Source organism: Schistocerca piceifrons, chromosome X (genome assembly GCF_021461385.2).
Source record: "Schistocerca piceifrons isolate TAMUIC-IGC-003096 chromosome X, iqSchPice1.1, whole genome shotgun sequence".
NCBI lineage: Eukaryota > Metazoa > Arthropoda > Insecta > Orthoptera > Acrididae > Schistocerca > Schistocerca piceifrons.
The window spans coordinates 54155728-54171624 of NC_060149.1; the positions used below are offsets into that span (position 1 = coordinate 54155728).

At 42.7% G+C, this 15897-nt stretch overlaps 1 protein-coding gene across 1 annotated transcript in view; it reads right to left on the bottom strand.

Annotated features, from left to right (window-relative positions):
• Window positions 1-15897, bottom strand: part of LOC124722172 — an 830020-nt gene that overhangs the window by 655017 nt on the left and 159106 nt on the right. Inside the window, exon 10 of the mRNA XM_047247373.1 lies at window positions 12610-12744. Coding sequence (XP_047103329.1) covers window positions 12610-12744 — 135 coding nt within the window. The remainder of the gene's footprint in view (window positions 1-12609; window positions 12745-15897) is intronic.

The following is a 15897-nucleotide window of genomic DNA, read 5'->3' on the forward strand; positions in this document are numbered from 1 at the left end:
TGTTTGAACAAGCACGGCATCTTGATCCAGCTGTTTTTGCAGCTCACCAGTTCCCTAGCACCGAGTGGGAGTGTCATCGGTCCATTAGTACATCCCATGATAGAAAGTCTTTTGCCTGTTTTCCATACTGTTTCCAGACTCACCAACAGTTGGAGTGCCCCCACCGGTGAGCAAGGTGCATGGCTTGCAGCCAAACTGGCCATATCACCGTTGTGTGTCAGGCTTCGCAGAAACATTGTGTGGATACCATGCTTCCTGCAGACACACAGGCCCATCAAAAATCATCACCACAGGACCTGCAAGCCTCGCATTCCATTGATGAGCAAGTATTCTCCATCATTCTGCAGTCAGGAGCCCATTTGCTCCTTACCTTGGAGGTCACACATATTCCTGTGGTCTTCCAAATTGACATGGCATCTTCCATTTCTATTGTGATTGATGCTACATAACAACGCATGGGCTTGCCAGATTTGTATCCATACACTCATGCCTTGCACAGTTTCAGTAATCATATATCAGCCAATAGCATTTTTTCAACACAGATATCCTACAACGGTCATTCCTTTACCTCTCAGTGTTTGGTGGTTGGCTCCCCTAGCACTATTAACCTTCTGGGTGTGGACATGTTTGCTCGTCTGGGTTTGTCCATGCAGGATGAGGTACAGGTGGTTTCGATACCCTCCTTGGATATCCTCCTTGCCCCATTGCTCAACAAATATGAAATGTTGTTCTCATCCACCACACCAGGTGTGGAGGGTTTCACTGCACATGTTCAGCTTTTTCCGTCTGGATATCTCATTTTTTAAGGCCTGCCCAGTCCCCTTTGCTCTCTGAGATAGGTTCTACATCTACATCTACATCCACATTGATACTCCGCAAGCCACCCAACGGTGTGTGGCGGAGGGCACTTTACGTGCCACTGTCATTACCTCCCTTTCCTGTTCCAGTCGCGTATGGTTCGCGGGAAGAACGACTGTCTGAAAGCCTCCGTGCGCACTCTAATCTCTCTAATTTTACATTCGTGATCTCCTCGGGAGGTATAAGTAGGGGGAAGCAATATATTCGGTACCTCATCCAGAAACGCACCCTCTCGAAACCTGGCGAGCAAGCTACACCACGATGCAGAGCGCCTCTCTTGCAGAGTCTGCCACTTGAGTTTATTAAACATCTCCGTAATGCTATCACGGTTACCAAATAACCCTGTGACGAAACGCGCTGCTCTTCTTTGGATCATCTCTATCTCCTCCGTCAGACCGATCTGGTACGGATCCCACACTGATGAGCAATACTCAAGTATAGGTCGAACGAGTGTTTTGTAAGCCACCTCCTTTGTTGATGGACTACATTTTCTAAGCAATCTCCCAATGAATCTCAACCTGGCACCCGCCTTACCAACAATTAATTTTATATGATCATTCCACTTCAAATCGTTCCACACGCATACTCCCAGATATTTTACAGAAGTAACTGCTACCAGTGTTTGTTCCGCTACCATGTAATCATACAATAAAGGATCCTTCTTTCTATGTATTCGCAATACATTACATTTGTCTATGTTAAGGGTCAGTTGCCACTCCCTGCACCAAGTGCCTATCCGCTGCAGATCTTCCTGCATTTCGCTACTGTTATCTAATGCTGCAACTTCTCTGTATACTACAGCACCATCCGCGAAAAGCCGTATGGAACTTCCGACACTATCTACTAGGTCATTTATATGTATTGTGAAAAGCAATGGTCCCATAACACTCCCCTGTGGCACGCCAGAGGTTACTTTAACGTCTGTAGACGTCTCTCCATTGATAACAACATGCTGTGTTCTGTTTGCTAAAAACTCTTCAATCCAGCCACACAGCTGGTCTGATATTCCGTAGGCTCTTACTTTGTTTATCAGGCGACAGTGCGGAACTGTATCGAACGCCTTCCGGAAGTCAAGAAAAATAGCATCTACCTGGGAGCCTGTATCTAATATTTTCTGGGTCTCATGAACAAATAAAGCGAGTTGGGTCTCACACGATCGCTGTTTCCGGAATCCATGTTGATTCCTACATAGTAGATTCTGGGTTTCCAGAAATGACATGATATGCGAGCAAAAAACATGTTCTAAAATTCTACAAGAGATCGACGTCAGAGATATAGGTCTATAGTTTTGCGCATCTGCTCGATGACCCTTCTTGAAGACTGGGACTACCTGTGCTCTTTTCCAATCATTTGGAACCCTCCGTTCCTCTAGAGACTTGCGGTACATGGCTGTTAGAAGGGGGGCAAGTTCTTTCGCGTACTCTGTGTAGAATTGAATTGGTATCCCATCAGGTCCAGTGGACTTTCCTCTATTGAGTGATTCCAGTTGCTTTTCTATTCCTTGGACACTTATTTCGATGTCAGCCATTTTTTCGTTTGTGCGAGGATTTAGAGAAGGAACTGCAGTGCGGTCTTCCTCTGTGAAACAGCTTTGGAAAAAGGTGTTTAGTATTTCAGCTTTATGCGTGTCATCATCTGTTTCAATGCCATCATCATCCCGTAGTGTCTGGATATGCTGTTTCGAGCCACTTACTGATTTAACGTAAGACCAGAACTTCCTAGGATTTTCTGTCAAGTCGGTACATAGAATTTTACTTTCGAATTCAATGAACGCTTCACGCATAGCCCTCCTTACGCTAACTTTGACATCGTTTAGCTTCTGTTTGTCTGAGAGGTTTTGGCTGCGTTTAAACTTGGAGTGGAGCTCTCTTTGCTTTTGCAGTAGTTTCCTAACTTTGTTGTTGTACCACGTTGGGTTTTTCCCGTCCCTCACAGTTTTACTCGGCACGTACCTGTATAAAAACACATTTTACGATTGCCTTGAACTATTTCCATAAACACTCAACATTGTCAGTGTCAGAACAGAAATTTTCGTTTTGATCTGTTAGGTAGTCTGAAATCTGCCTTCTATTACTCTTGCTAAACAGATAAACCTTCCTCCCTTTTTTTATATTCCTATTAACGTCCATATTCAGGGATGCTGCAATGGCCTTATGATCACTGATTCCCTGTTCTGTACATACAGAGTCGAAAAGTTCGGGTCTGTTTGTTATCAGTAGGTCCAAGATGTTATCTCCACGAGTCGGTTCTCTGTTTAATTGCTCGAGCTAATTTTCGGATCGTGCACTCAGTATAACGTCACTCGATGCTCTGTCCCTACCACCCGTCCTAAACATCTGAGTGTCCCAGTCTATATCTGGTAAATTGAAATCTCCACCTAAGACTATAACATGCTGAGAAAATTTATGTGAAATGTATTCCAAATTTTCTCTCAGTTGTTCTGCCACTAATGCTGCTGAGTCGGGAGGTCGGTAAAAGGAGCCAATTATTAACCTAGTTCGGTTGTTTAGTGTAATCTCCACCCATAATAATTCACAGGAAGTATCCACTTCTACTTCACTACAGGATAAACTACTACTAACAGCGACGAACACTCCACCACTGGTTGCATGCACTCTATCCTTTCTAAACACCGTCTGTACCTTTGTAAAAATTTCGGCAGAATTTATCTCTGGCTTAAGCCAGCTTTCTGTACCTATAACGATTTCAGCTTCGGTGCTTTCTATCAGCGCTTGAAGTTCCGGTACTTTACCAATGCAGCTTCGACAGTTTACAATTACAATACCGATTGCTGCTTGGTCCCCGCATGTCCTGATTTTGCCCCGCCCCCGTTGAGGCTGTTGCCCTTTCTGTACTTGCCCAAGGCCATCTAACCTAAAAAACCGCCCAGCCCACGCCACACAACCCCTGCTACCCATGTAGCCGCTTGTTGCGTGTAGTGGACTCCTGACCTATCCAGCGGAACCCGAAACCCCACCACCCTATGGCTCAAGTCGAGGAATCTGCAGCCCACACGATCGCAGAACCGTCTCAGCCTCTGATTCAGACTCTCCACTCGGCTCTGTACCAAAGGTCCGCAGTCAGTCCTGTCGACGATGCTGCAGATGGTGAGCTCTGCTTTCATCCCGCTAGCGAGACTGGCAGTCTTCACCAAATCAGATAGCCGCCGGAAGCCAGAGAGGATTTCCTCCGATCCATAGCGACACACATCATTGGTGCCGACATGAGCGACCACCTGCAGATGGGTGCACCCTGTACCCTTCATGGCATCCGGAAGGACCCTTTCCACATCTGGAATGACTCCCCCCGGTATGCACACGGAGTGCACATTGGTTTTCTTCCCCTCTCTTGCTGCCATTTCCCTAAGGGGCCCCATTACGTGCCTGACGTTGGAGCTCCCAACTACCGGTAAGCCCACCCTCTGCAACTGCCCGGATCTTGCAGACTGAGGGGCAACCTCTGGAACAGGACAAGCAGCCATGTCAGGCCGAAGATCAGTATCAGCCTGAGACAGAGCCTGAAACCGGTTCGTCAGACAAACTGGAGAGGCTTTCTGTTCAGCCCTCCGGAATGTCTTTTGCCCCCTGCCACACCTTGAAACGACCTCCCACTCTACCACAGGTGAGGGATCAGCCTCAATGCGGGCAGTATCCTGGGCAACCACAGTCGTAGTCCGATCAGGGGATGCGTGGGACGAGCTGGCTGTCCCCGACAAACCCCCATCCGGACCCCCACAGTGATGCCCATTGGCAACAGCCTCAAGCTGTGTGACCGAAGCCAACACTGCCTGAAGCTGGGAGCGAAGGGATGCCAACTCAGCCTGCATCCGAACACAGCAGTTGCAGTCCCTATCTAGGCTAAAAACTGTTTTGCAAAAAACGTCTGAACTAATCTACAGAGAACGCAAACAAATCGACAAAATTTAAACGGTTATTAAAATACAAGATTGCCTAGTAAATGCAGTAATGCTGCTACTTGCGCACTGCTGACACTGCTCGGCGGTGGAAGGAGACTAAGCGAAATTACACTATTCAGGTACTAAAACGCGATGCTACACTCTCAAATACTATAAAACGCCCGAAATTTATGAATTAACCAATGCACCACTTACAAGACAAAGGTACTCTTTCTCCCATTGTGAACAGTTGCTGGGTAGTGCCTATCATGTTAGTTGAGAAGCCAAGGGTGCTTTACGCATCTGTGGCAATTTTAACGTCATGGTAAATTCTCAGTCTGTCATCAATGCTTATCCTGTCCCATTGGTGGATGACACTCACATATCATGTGGGTTCAACCGTTTTTGCCTAAATTGATTTGCTCATTGCTTATTTGCAGCTCCCATTGGATGAGGTATCACAGCAGATCCTAGTTATCAAACCCCATGTGGCCTTTTCCGGTACAACCGCCTCCTGTTTGACATTGCCAGCACCCCTGCCATTTTTCAACATTATTTGGAACATGTCACAAGTCAGGTGCCTGGTGCAGCAAATTACCTGGACAATGTCTTCACCAGTGGATCATCCACAGTGGACCTCATGGACAAGCTGGATAGGCTGTTTCAGGTTTTTTCTAATGCTAACCTGCACTGCCAGATAGACAAGTGTGACTTCTTTGCATGCGAGGTCAACTATCTTGGGTTCACGATTGATGCCCACAGCCCACATGCCTCTAAAGAGTATGTCAAGGTGATTCAAAACCTGCCTCCTCCCACCAATGTGAAGCAACTGCAATCTGTCCTTGGTCAAATTAACTATTATCAGCATTTTATACCCCACACCGCCAAGATTTTGGCACCCCTGACAGGATTGTGGCGCAAGGGTGTGCATTGGTTTTGGGACACAGCATATGAGCAGGCTTTCACTAGTCTCAAGTCAGTTCCCTTTCGCCCTTCTTGTCTGCCCACTTGTGACCCTTCCCTGTCCCTTATCGTCGCCACCAATGCATCGGACCATGGTCTGGGTGCAGTCCTCTCACAAGTGGTCCATGCTGTTGAGAGGCCAGTGGATTTTGCATCCAAAAAAATTGACCAACACTCAAACCAAATATTGTCAAATTGAAAAGGAAGATTTAGTACCAGTTTTCGCCCTGATAAAATTCTACGATTTCATGTATGGTCATCATTTCACTCTGCAGACCAACCAAAAACCTTTGGTTTCTTTGTTCCACCCGGGTGCCACAGTGCCCACCCAGACAGCATGAAGCCTCCAGTGTTGGGCGCTCTTCCTGGCGACATTCAACTTTGGAATTGTCTATCACACCTTTGAATGGCATACAAATGCCGATTTCTTTTCCTGGCTGCCTGCTGGAGTGGACCATGAGTTTGATGCCTCCCACTTGGTTTGCTTCCATGTGGAACCAAACGTGGATGCAGCTCTGGACATGCTTCCGTTGGATGCTGTTGTGGTCCAGTGGGCCACCAATCAGGATCAGACGCTGTAAGGTCTCTGCCGCCAAATCACTGCGGGTTGGCCGACCAGCCATCATTGCACCCACGATGTGGAAGTCCAGCATTTTTAGGATCACTGGCACAGTCTCTTTTACTGCAGGGTCATCATCCTTTTGCATAGTGATTCGGATGTTCATGCGGTGGTCATACCACATGCATTGCACTGCCGTGTTCTCAACCTCCTCCACACTGGCCACTGGGGAACAGTCCTCACCAAACAACTGGCCCATGACCAACTTTATTGGCGAGGATTGGATAAAGACATTGCTTCCTTTGTGACCACCAGCACCACGTGCCAAACATGTCAGGCAGCACCACCGCACCAGTATTTTTGTAGCCAGATGCAGCTGCTCTGTGGGAATGTCTCCACTTGAATTTCACAGTGCCATTTCATAATTCCCAGTGGCTCATCCTGATCGACTCTTAGTTGGGATACACTTACGTATCCTGCATGATGAACACCACTTCTGCTGAGACTAGAAAAATTTGTTTAGGGATTCACGAAAATGATCATTACGGATCATGGTCCACATTTTACTTTGACCAGGTTTAAGCAGTTCTGTGCTGCCAATGGGATTTCCCTTGTCTGCACCACCACATTTCACCCTGCATTAAATGGCCAGGCTGAACATTTTGTGTGGACATTCAAGACCCTGCTCGATAAGCTGCTGAGCCATCACCCGCCATCACCCACTGGAGGAGGCTGTGCCTCTATTTTTGGCTACATACCACCCATGCAAGTAAAATCAAGCAGAGATACTTCACGGTTGACCATTCCGCTTTCCCTTATCTGTCGTGTGCCCCAGCCCAAGGAACCCCAGACCAGACATGCTGGTCGATACCCTCCTTGTGCAGCTGCTTGGGCATGTTCCTATGGGGCAAAACCCACATGGATGCCAGCTATGGTACTGGCCACTGATGAGTGGTGCTTTATGACATTTGATATGCCGAGAGGTTTGGAGTGTTGGCGCATGAACCAACTCTGTCCCTGCTACAGCCTACCCCTCCAGCAGTGGATCACTTGGAGTTAGAGTACCCACCCTCACACATCCGTCAGCCCCATGAATACCATTTGAGCTCTAGGGCGTGATCAGCAGCTCCTGTAGGCACAGGTATGGAGGAACAGACATCACCACAGCCCGTGTCTGCTCCACAGTCATTGCCACACTGTAATTCCTCAGTGCAGTGCCCAACATCTCATGTTCATTCTCCCAGCTGGCGGCCTCCACTGATGGGACACCACCTTTTCACCTCCCACAACATCATCCAGGGCACTTGAGGCCCTATGTGCTCATTTCAGGGGGAAGCAATCTGGCATCCCGGTCCAACAATTTGGACAGCAGGCACAGACGTAGACAACAGCCCCTGTAACCTGCAAGCACTGCTGTTGCCGCCACAGAACTGTGCACGTGCCATGCCCACTGTGCCAGCCTAATGGCACTTATGGTGGCCCTATAAAGCCAGCAGTACAGAGGCTCAGAAGTCAGTCATGTTCTGACTGTACTCTTTGTTGTTCACTTATGCATCGTTGTTGGTTCCTGATCTTACCGCATCTAGGCTCTCAATTTTGTTAACTCTTTGGATTTGCATACTGTCATATCCACTCGTAGCTGTTGTCATCTTCATTGTTGTTGTCTTCCTGTGGTTTTTTGGTGACTCACCATTGATGCCCTCGACTGGTCGGCCTATGTCTTCCGGTCACGTCAGATTCTGGTTACTAGAATGTGTACACTGGCTACTATTGAATTATTTATTTACAAAGAACAATATTTCCTACAGCAGGCTCTTCCATAGCTGTCCCGTAGGGCACATACATCCCCGGACACCACCTTGCTCACCCAAGGGCAGGTACAGCTAGTAAAAGCTACCAACCAGGTGGCCCCGTCATAGAAGTTCTGTGTAAGTGAGCTACGTGCCCACCTCTGCTGTGGCAATAAGGTCAAGTGAGCTATAGCCTGACTGCCCAACTGCCCATGTACCAGCTATTTGCCTGCCCCTGCCCATCTATCCCTATGAGCACCCAGCTGCCTGCAGGTGCGCACTCTACACAGAAACTACCCTACAGTACTAACAGTTTTCTGTTAACAGAATAGAGATATTCAGATAATTTATAGGACTAATGATGTAGAGGGTACACTTTTAATTTAGTTATGAGCAGAGGAAAGAAAACACTTCTTTTAATGTTCCACAAATGAAAACATCATTATAGGCGGAGCTGTAGCCTTTGTTGAGGAAACACTCTACCACTCACCGCAGTGATTCAGGTGAACTGCACACAACCAAACTGAATGTGTCTGACAGGGGATCTGGACCTTGCTTCTATCTAATATAAGTTTAGTGATTCAAATGCTATACTTCCTTTCTCAGAAGTTTAATTCCAGATTTCTGAAGGCTTCTACAGTTTTTCCATATATCTCTTGGCAAGGTGTTAAACACTTCTTTTAAAAGCAAGATTGAAAAACTTCACTTTGTGTAACATAGACAGTTGTGCAGAATGCATATCAGTTTCCTTTTTGTATACAGCAGAAAGGTTTTTTATCAGGGTGTATATGTGGGCAAGGAAAAAAAAATCCCTGATTTTTCTCAGATTTCCCGGTTAAAAAAACACTTTCTCCCAGGTGAAAATACACTTTTCCGTGTTAGGTGACAGTATACTCTTCCTCGGCACAGTAAAACTCATCAATCCTTTGAGTATTTTTGGTTATATATACTGGAGTAGAATTTCCTGGCACTTTAGAAAACAAAACTCAGGGGGGAAAAACGCATTTTGGAAAGATCTTGGATGTGCAGCAACATGTACACTGCATATTTTCGTATCACAAAGGTATAAATTTGAGGTCCACCAAACACCGCACATTACTTTCCGAAACTTTGAAATCAAGATTGGGATGCACTTTTGTAAGACAGCCATAGCTCATGGCATGTGATATCACCATCTGATGGCAGCATAGGACATGTGATGTAGTAAGCCAATAGCAAGATCACTCTTCAGTAGCGCAAACACACAAATAAGAAAAGTTAATGGTTTAAATTAATATACATAGCATTCACATATAACATTGGTCTCGAAGATTAATAAGCTGGAAGAGAAGCTAAGCTTCCATGTATAATGTGGATCTTTTTTGCACGTGTTACACTTTAAGAACATCACACAAATGTGCCAGTAAAATTTTTGATAACGACGTAAATGTCTGATTTTCTGGGCTCAAAAGTTTTCTAAATGGTTGTCCTCAAAGAGTTGATTTTTAAATGAAAGTCAAACGCTTTGTGATTTAAGAAATTCATTGTACATTCTCGCACATAGTTCATCTTGTGTAAAAGAAAATCTGCTTTGAATGTAACGCTTTTCAAACCACCATTCGCAATATCTTCCCGTGACCTGTTAGAAATAGGTTGATTTCAGCAGTTGCAAGAGAGCGCCAGATAACAGGCGTCACTGCACTTGCGCAGTTACGATGACACAGGAAGCCCGTATGTTCATAGATGTAAAACATTAAAAGATCTTACTGATCCATGGTAAAAATTGCTGTTTTGAAGAGCGCGCCGCAACACGTAGTGTGAAGCAGTTGCCGTCCATTTCTGGCGGTGGCGCCACTGTGGCAATCGCAGCTTTGGTGTCTCCCTCTGGTGGGAAAGGGAAAGGTTGCCTCTTCACGTGCATTTAAGGGGCACTATGAGCTCGCCAGTGGTGCAGTCTGGGTCAGTCTCTCATCCCCAGCTTGCTAGTCTGTCTCTCGTCCGCATTTGTTAGGCAGTTAGTGTCTGACTGTCATTCAGAGTGCTAGTGTGTCTGTCGTTCGGATCAACCTTTAAATCCAGCAAAATGAGAGTCTTTCCACTCCGCCAGCAAGAGAAATCAGCGAGTGGTCACCCGGTCGGGGCTTAGTTCCTGCATCTGAGTCTGCACGTTAGGCTGCCAGTCTGCTCGAGTTTGCTCATATATTCATATATGCTCATATATTCAAAGAATAATCTTCAAAAATAAATCACGGTTCACTTACATTATTTCATAAAAGAAACAAGACAAAAGAGGATACTTCAAGAGCATCAGAATTTTGTGAACTATTAACGCAGAATTCAGCTTAAAATGCACATTTGTATGTAAATTTTCTTGTAATACCAGTACTGTATTATCTCATGTTTGGTTCTTTATTATGGCATAATGCCATACGTGCACTTGAAATGCACCGAACAGTTGAAACTAGCCAATAGTATGAAATTAAACACTTCATTTAAAATAAATTGACTGCCTCAGCAGAAAAGATTAATTTTAAGCCAAATCTCTTTAGCAAACTGGAAAAAATAACTACATTGTTCTGTAAGGCAATTAATTCTTGACTGTCAGAAAGGTGGAAATACAATCTGAAACTTATAACATATTTTATTCCTCCATAATTATGTGAATGTATTTTAATTCATTCGATAGTCCCCGGCCACAAAAATCTGTTTTTCTATCATTTAATGTGAGAGCAATAAATGAAGAGGAAACAACAAAATCACTGAACGTAAACACAGGTCACGTGGAGACTCCCCACCTCAACTCAGACTGCTCTGTGCATCAGCCCCAGATTTACCATATTTCCGAACCGGGGCAATATTAAGTAGTGCCAGCCAGCCACACCTCTGTAACCAGAAGTGGGAGAAGGTATTACTCATGCGCAACTCAACTGTGCGTGCTCAAGAGCCTACCCACAACAGCTCAAACGAATCTAATTTAAACAGTTGTCACGTCATGCTCATCGGAGGCAGTTTATTGTTATGAAGCATTGCATAATCTTTGTACAGTATTTGACACACTTTGTTGTTGGCAGACGTTTGTATGAGCACTGTTTTGTTGTTGTATGTGGCGTATTTCCTTAGCAACTTAAGTTTTTTTTTTTCCGTTCATGTTTTGTTGCTGCAGTATTATTCTGCAGTAGTGGGATACAGTAATATCCTTTGTTATAGTATTGCTTCTTACCAGTCAAAATCACCAAAATTTATCTGAAAACTAAAACAATGAAAAATTCCTAGAAATCTAGACAATTCCCAAAATTTTCCCAGTTTTCTCCTGGATGAAAAAATTCCCGGGTTTTTCCCAGATCTCCCGGTTGTCCCAGGTCATATACACCCTGTTTTTGTTAGTTAATCTGAAACTAGCTGTTATTATTACCTATGAAATATATAGAGCAGATTTCTGCAGAAGTAATTGTTTATTAATCATAGCCCTAGAATAGCATCATATAAGATGGCAGGAGGTTCAAGTAAGTAAATATCCTAGCATTATTGTACAAAAGGAAAGTGAATTAGTATAGTATGATGCACTGAACTGAGGGTTTTGATTAACTCATTAATTTGTTGATTCTATTTTAATTTATTATTCATCCAGAGAGCAGTCATAGCTTAGTTTTACTCCAGTGATTATGTCAGTTAATGTGACACTCTGTTTTCTGTTATTGAGATAAGACTGCAGTGCTACAAGTGGGGTTCCAAGGATACCCACAATGTAATAATAAATTATGTGGAAGTTTATGATATTTCCAACAAAAGGTGTTGACTGTACTATATAAAATGTAAGCAGGATATTATAGCTCACCTGGTTGAAAAGTTGAAGCAACTTCCATACCACCTAAAGTGAGCACCACTTATGCACCACATCCTCACCATTCTTGGAACATAACATATTAATGGATAAGCGCTCTAAACATACCCATAACAGCTGTTTCACATAGCAAAAAGGCTGCTTGCTAGTTCAGTTTTTAATGACTAGAATTAAATTAGATGAAGAAATAATAATGATGTAATACAGAATAATCAGTCCCCAGGCAAACTCTCTAGCACAATAAAAAGATTGTTGGTAGTCCCTGGAATCACTGATACATGAATGTAATATACCCATTTATATGTAACATGCAGCTGTCTCTCTTTGAGACATATTACAGTATTAACAATTCTTTTGGTGTCAATCTGCACTAAATTATTCAGTCTACCATGTGTCTCTCCTTTGTACATCACATCTCTCCTCTTCCTCTTGTATCAGCCACTCTGTCTTCCTCCTCTTTCTACATGGCTTTCTTTCAGCACCTACATTCCATTTGCATGATTTTTGGATCAACTAATCTCCTTTTATGCCTCTGGCATACTAGAGACCATTCATTTCACCTTGCTGGTTGGTATCAGATATTTCACTATCTTTGCAACCAATGAAATCATTTACTATTTTTTTATGTCAGATAACAAATAAAATTTGTTTTGTTTTCTTTATTTTGTATACATGTCAGTAAAAGTGTCATGATAGCAATCAAAATTATAAAAGTATTTCTTACCTTGGGATGAAAGCCATAGCAAACAACCACTCATTTGCGGTACTTGTTGGAATGTCTCCCTCTAGAATTGCATCTGTCATTACTTGTACGGCAGCATTGCTTCCGAGCAGGGGTAATGCATCAGTCATGTGCCTCCTAAAAAAAGTAAATATCTTATTAAATGGTGTAGAAAGTTTATCACTACATTAATTTACACTGACTGAATGCCAGAGACAAACATAAATGAATTACTGAGTATTAACATCAGTATTTTCAAGTAACAGAAATCTCTATGGAATATAATACTGGGAAACCATTTGTTGAATATAAACAACTGAATGGTAAACAATGACTACACACAGTACAGTAAAGGCACTGACTCAGATTAATCACATAAAGAAAACTTGAATATATTAACTTAGATATGAATTTTAAACATTTCCCCAGCAAATTGGATGTTCAAAGACATTTTGTGCCTGCAGCTCATCATCATTAACTATGCTTCATGATATTTTCACTTCATAGCTGCTTGTCATCCTCAGTTTTGCCATTGAAGACTAACAAAGACAACCCCTATTCTGGAAGTTATTAGTGTATGGAGAACATTCTGTGCATGTATCAAGGTAGTGATGAAGACTGGCCACACTACCCAGTGGGCAGTGCTTTCACTGGAGGATCTTCAGTCTCAGTTGTTCACAAGGTCTGGTGGAAAATCTGATGAACCGCGATAGTTGCTACCAGTTGGATAATACGTGGAACACTATCATCTCCATAACTTGCACTAATTGTAGATCACAGGGTATGCCAATGGGCATGGGTCAGTGGCAACCCTGAGGAGAGATGAGGCTGCAATTCCACCAACAAAAGCACTGCCCACTGGGTAGTGTGATCAGTCTCTCACCACAATCTTGATACATGCACAGAATACTCTCAGCACATTAATAATTTGCATAATAGTGGACATCTTCATCAGTCTTCAATAGCTCACCTGAGGATGACAAGCAAGTGTGCAGTTAAAATATCATGAAGTTTAGTTAATGATGATCAGCTGCAAGCATAAAAGGTCTGTGAAGTTTCAATTTTTATGGGAAAATTTTTAAAATTCATATCTGCACTAGTATGTTACATGGGTTCCTTCATAATGAGCATCAAAAAAGATTTTGTTGTGACCAAAATTATTGTTTTACCATACTCCACTGACTGTCTGATGGATATACAATGTTCAACAACAGCAGACTTGTTTGGTTGTAAAAAGCATGTCTAGCATAGATGTTCAGTGCAGCATTCTTCTACAGTGTTCATGGTCTTGCCTATGTAAGTCATACCATATTAACAAGGCATTGTGTAAAATCCGGCCTTCTGAAAAAACAAATTGTACCTCTCTGATTCCACAAGCTCTGCAATCAGTGACCCTTAAACCAACTGTATTTTAGTGGTATGTGCATGACACTTACAAAGTGTGGCCTCATGGCAATAATATAGCATGCTAACTCTGCCAAAAGAGGTAAGAGAAACAACTTTTCTGTATACTTTTATTTACAAAAGTCCTGATATGTGTAAACATCATAAGTTTACAGAATACCAGCTGCAATCAGACAGAATTTTCTCAGTTAGCATACCTGGCTATACATTAGCATCTCACTACAGCAGAAAAAGTCAGAAAGGTGGAGATACTATGATATTTATAAAAAATTCCATAAAATATATAAATTTTCACCAGTATGGTCAAACCACTCCAGACGTGGAGGTACTGGAAAATAGACTACCTGGTGTGGACCAAAACTAGTACAGGCAGGAGAGGCTCGCCAAGCCATTGTGAAGGTAACTTTCCAAGGCGTAGAGCACCTCAAAATCAATACAGCTAGACCTACAGGTTGGGGGTTGTGCAGAGAGTTACTAACCCACACTTAAAGTGGTCAGGATACTCAGTGCATGCCTCACAAGCATGGCAGGATATATGGGAACAAAATTTGGCAAAGCTACAATGATTTCTCTTTTGGTTCTTGGAATATCATAAGCCTATACCACCCTGAAAGTGCCCAGATACTAGTAAACAAACAAGAAAAATACAGGCTACAACTGATACCTCTCCAAGAAGTAAGATGGCATGGAATGGTGTCACTGAAAATGGGAGACAGGACATTAATGTACACAGATTGCAGTCAATGCAATAAAATTTGGAACTGGATTCTACATTTGTAAGATAATAGCTGACTCAATAAAGAGTTCAAACATGTTTTTGATAATGGAATATCAAACCTCAGTATTCAGACTAAGTAGTTAACTGAGCAGTGATTTCCCTAAATTGCTCCACGCAAAAGCTGTGATGGTTCATTTGAAAGGGCATGACCGATTTCCTTCCTCAACCTTGACACAATCTGGGCTTGTGTTCCATCTTTAATGATCTCAGTGCTGACAAGACATTAAACCCAATCTTCCTTCATTCCTCCTTCCTACCAAATAGTTCAACATTAATTTTTAAATGCACATGCACCCATGGAAGGAAGAATTCTACAGTCAGCTGGAACACACATACAAGTCAATAAGTATACATAATGTAAAAACAGTGTTAGTAGATTTTGATGCCAGAGTAGGAAGTGAGGAAATTTACAAGCCAACCATTGGAAATTTCAGATTACACAAGGAAAGTTAAGAAAATGGGGTTTGATTTATAAAGTTTGCAATGAAGAATGATCTCACACTAAGCAACACAAAATTTGAACACAAACACATTCATTTACAGACTTGGATATCACCAGATGGAGAGGTAGTGACTGACCATGTAGCTATCCAAAAGAGATTCCAAAACAGTATTAAAGATGTTAAAACCTTTAGGAGTGCAAATTGTGGTACAACATAGGAAATCTGGTGGGAATAAATACAAAATAAAACTTTAAAAAAGAAATGGAAAATAACCTAACAAAAACTAGACTGGCCAACAGGGAACAACAAGATGACAAAAGCAGACACCTGAAGAACAGTAATCAAGAAGTAACTTCCAAAATTATAGGAAAAAGAAAATGACCTAACAAAATTTGTTTTAACATAAAGTGCCAAGAAAAAGTGCTGGGGAGAAGAAATGTGAGAAAAGCATAGAATAAAGACAGGAACAACATGTCACTGAAGAAGATATGCTATAAAATACACCAGGAAACATTGAGACAAGAGGAAAAGGAATACTGCAACAATATCATAAGAGAAGCAAAAGATGATTTCAAGCATCACAGGGCAAGGTAGATTTATCAAAATATAAAAACAATCTTTTGGTTAATTTTCTTAAAGAGAACAGTTTAAAAATGATAAGCACGG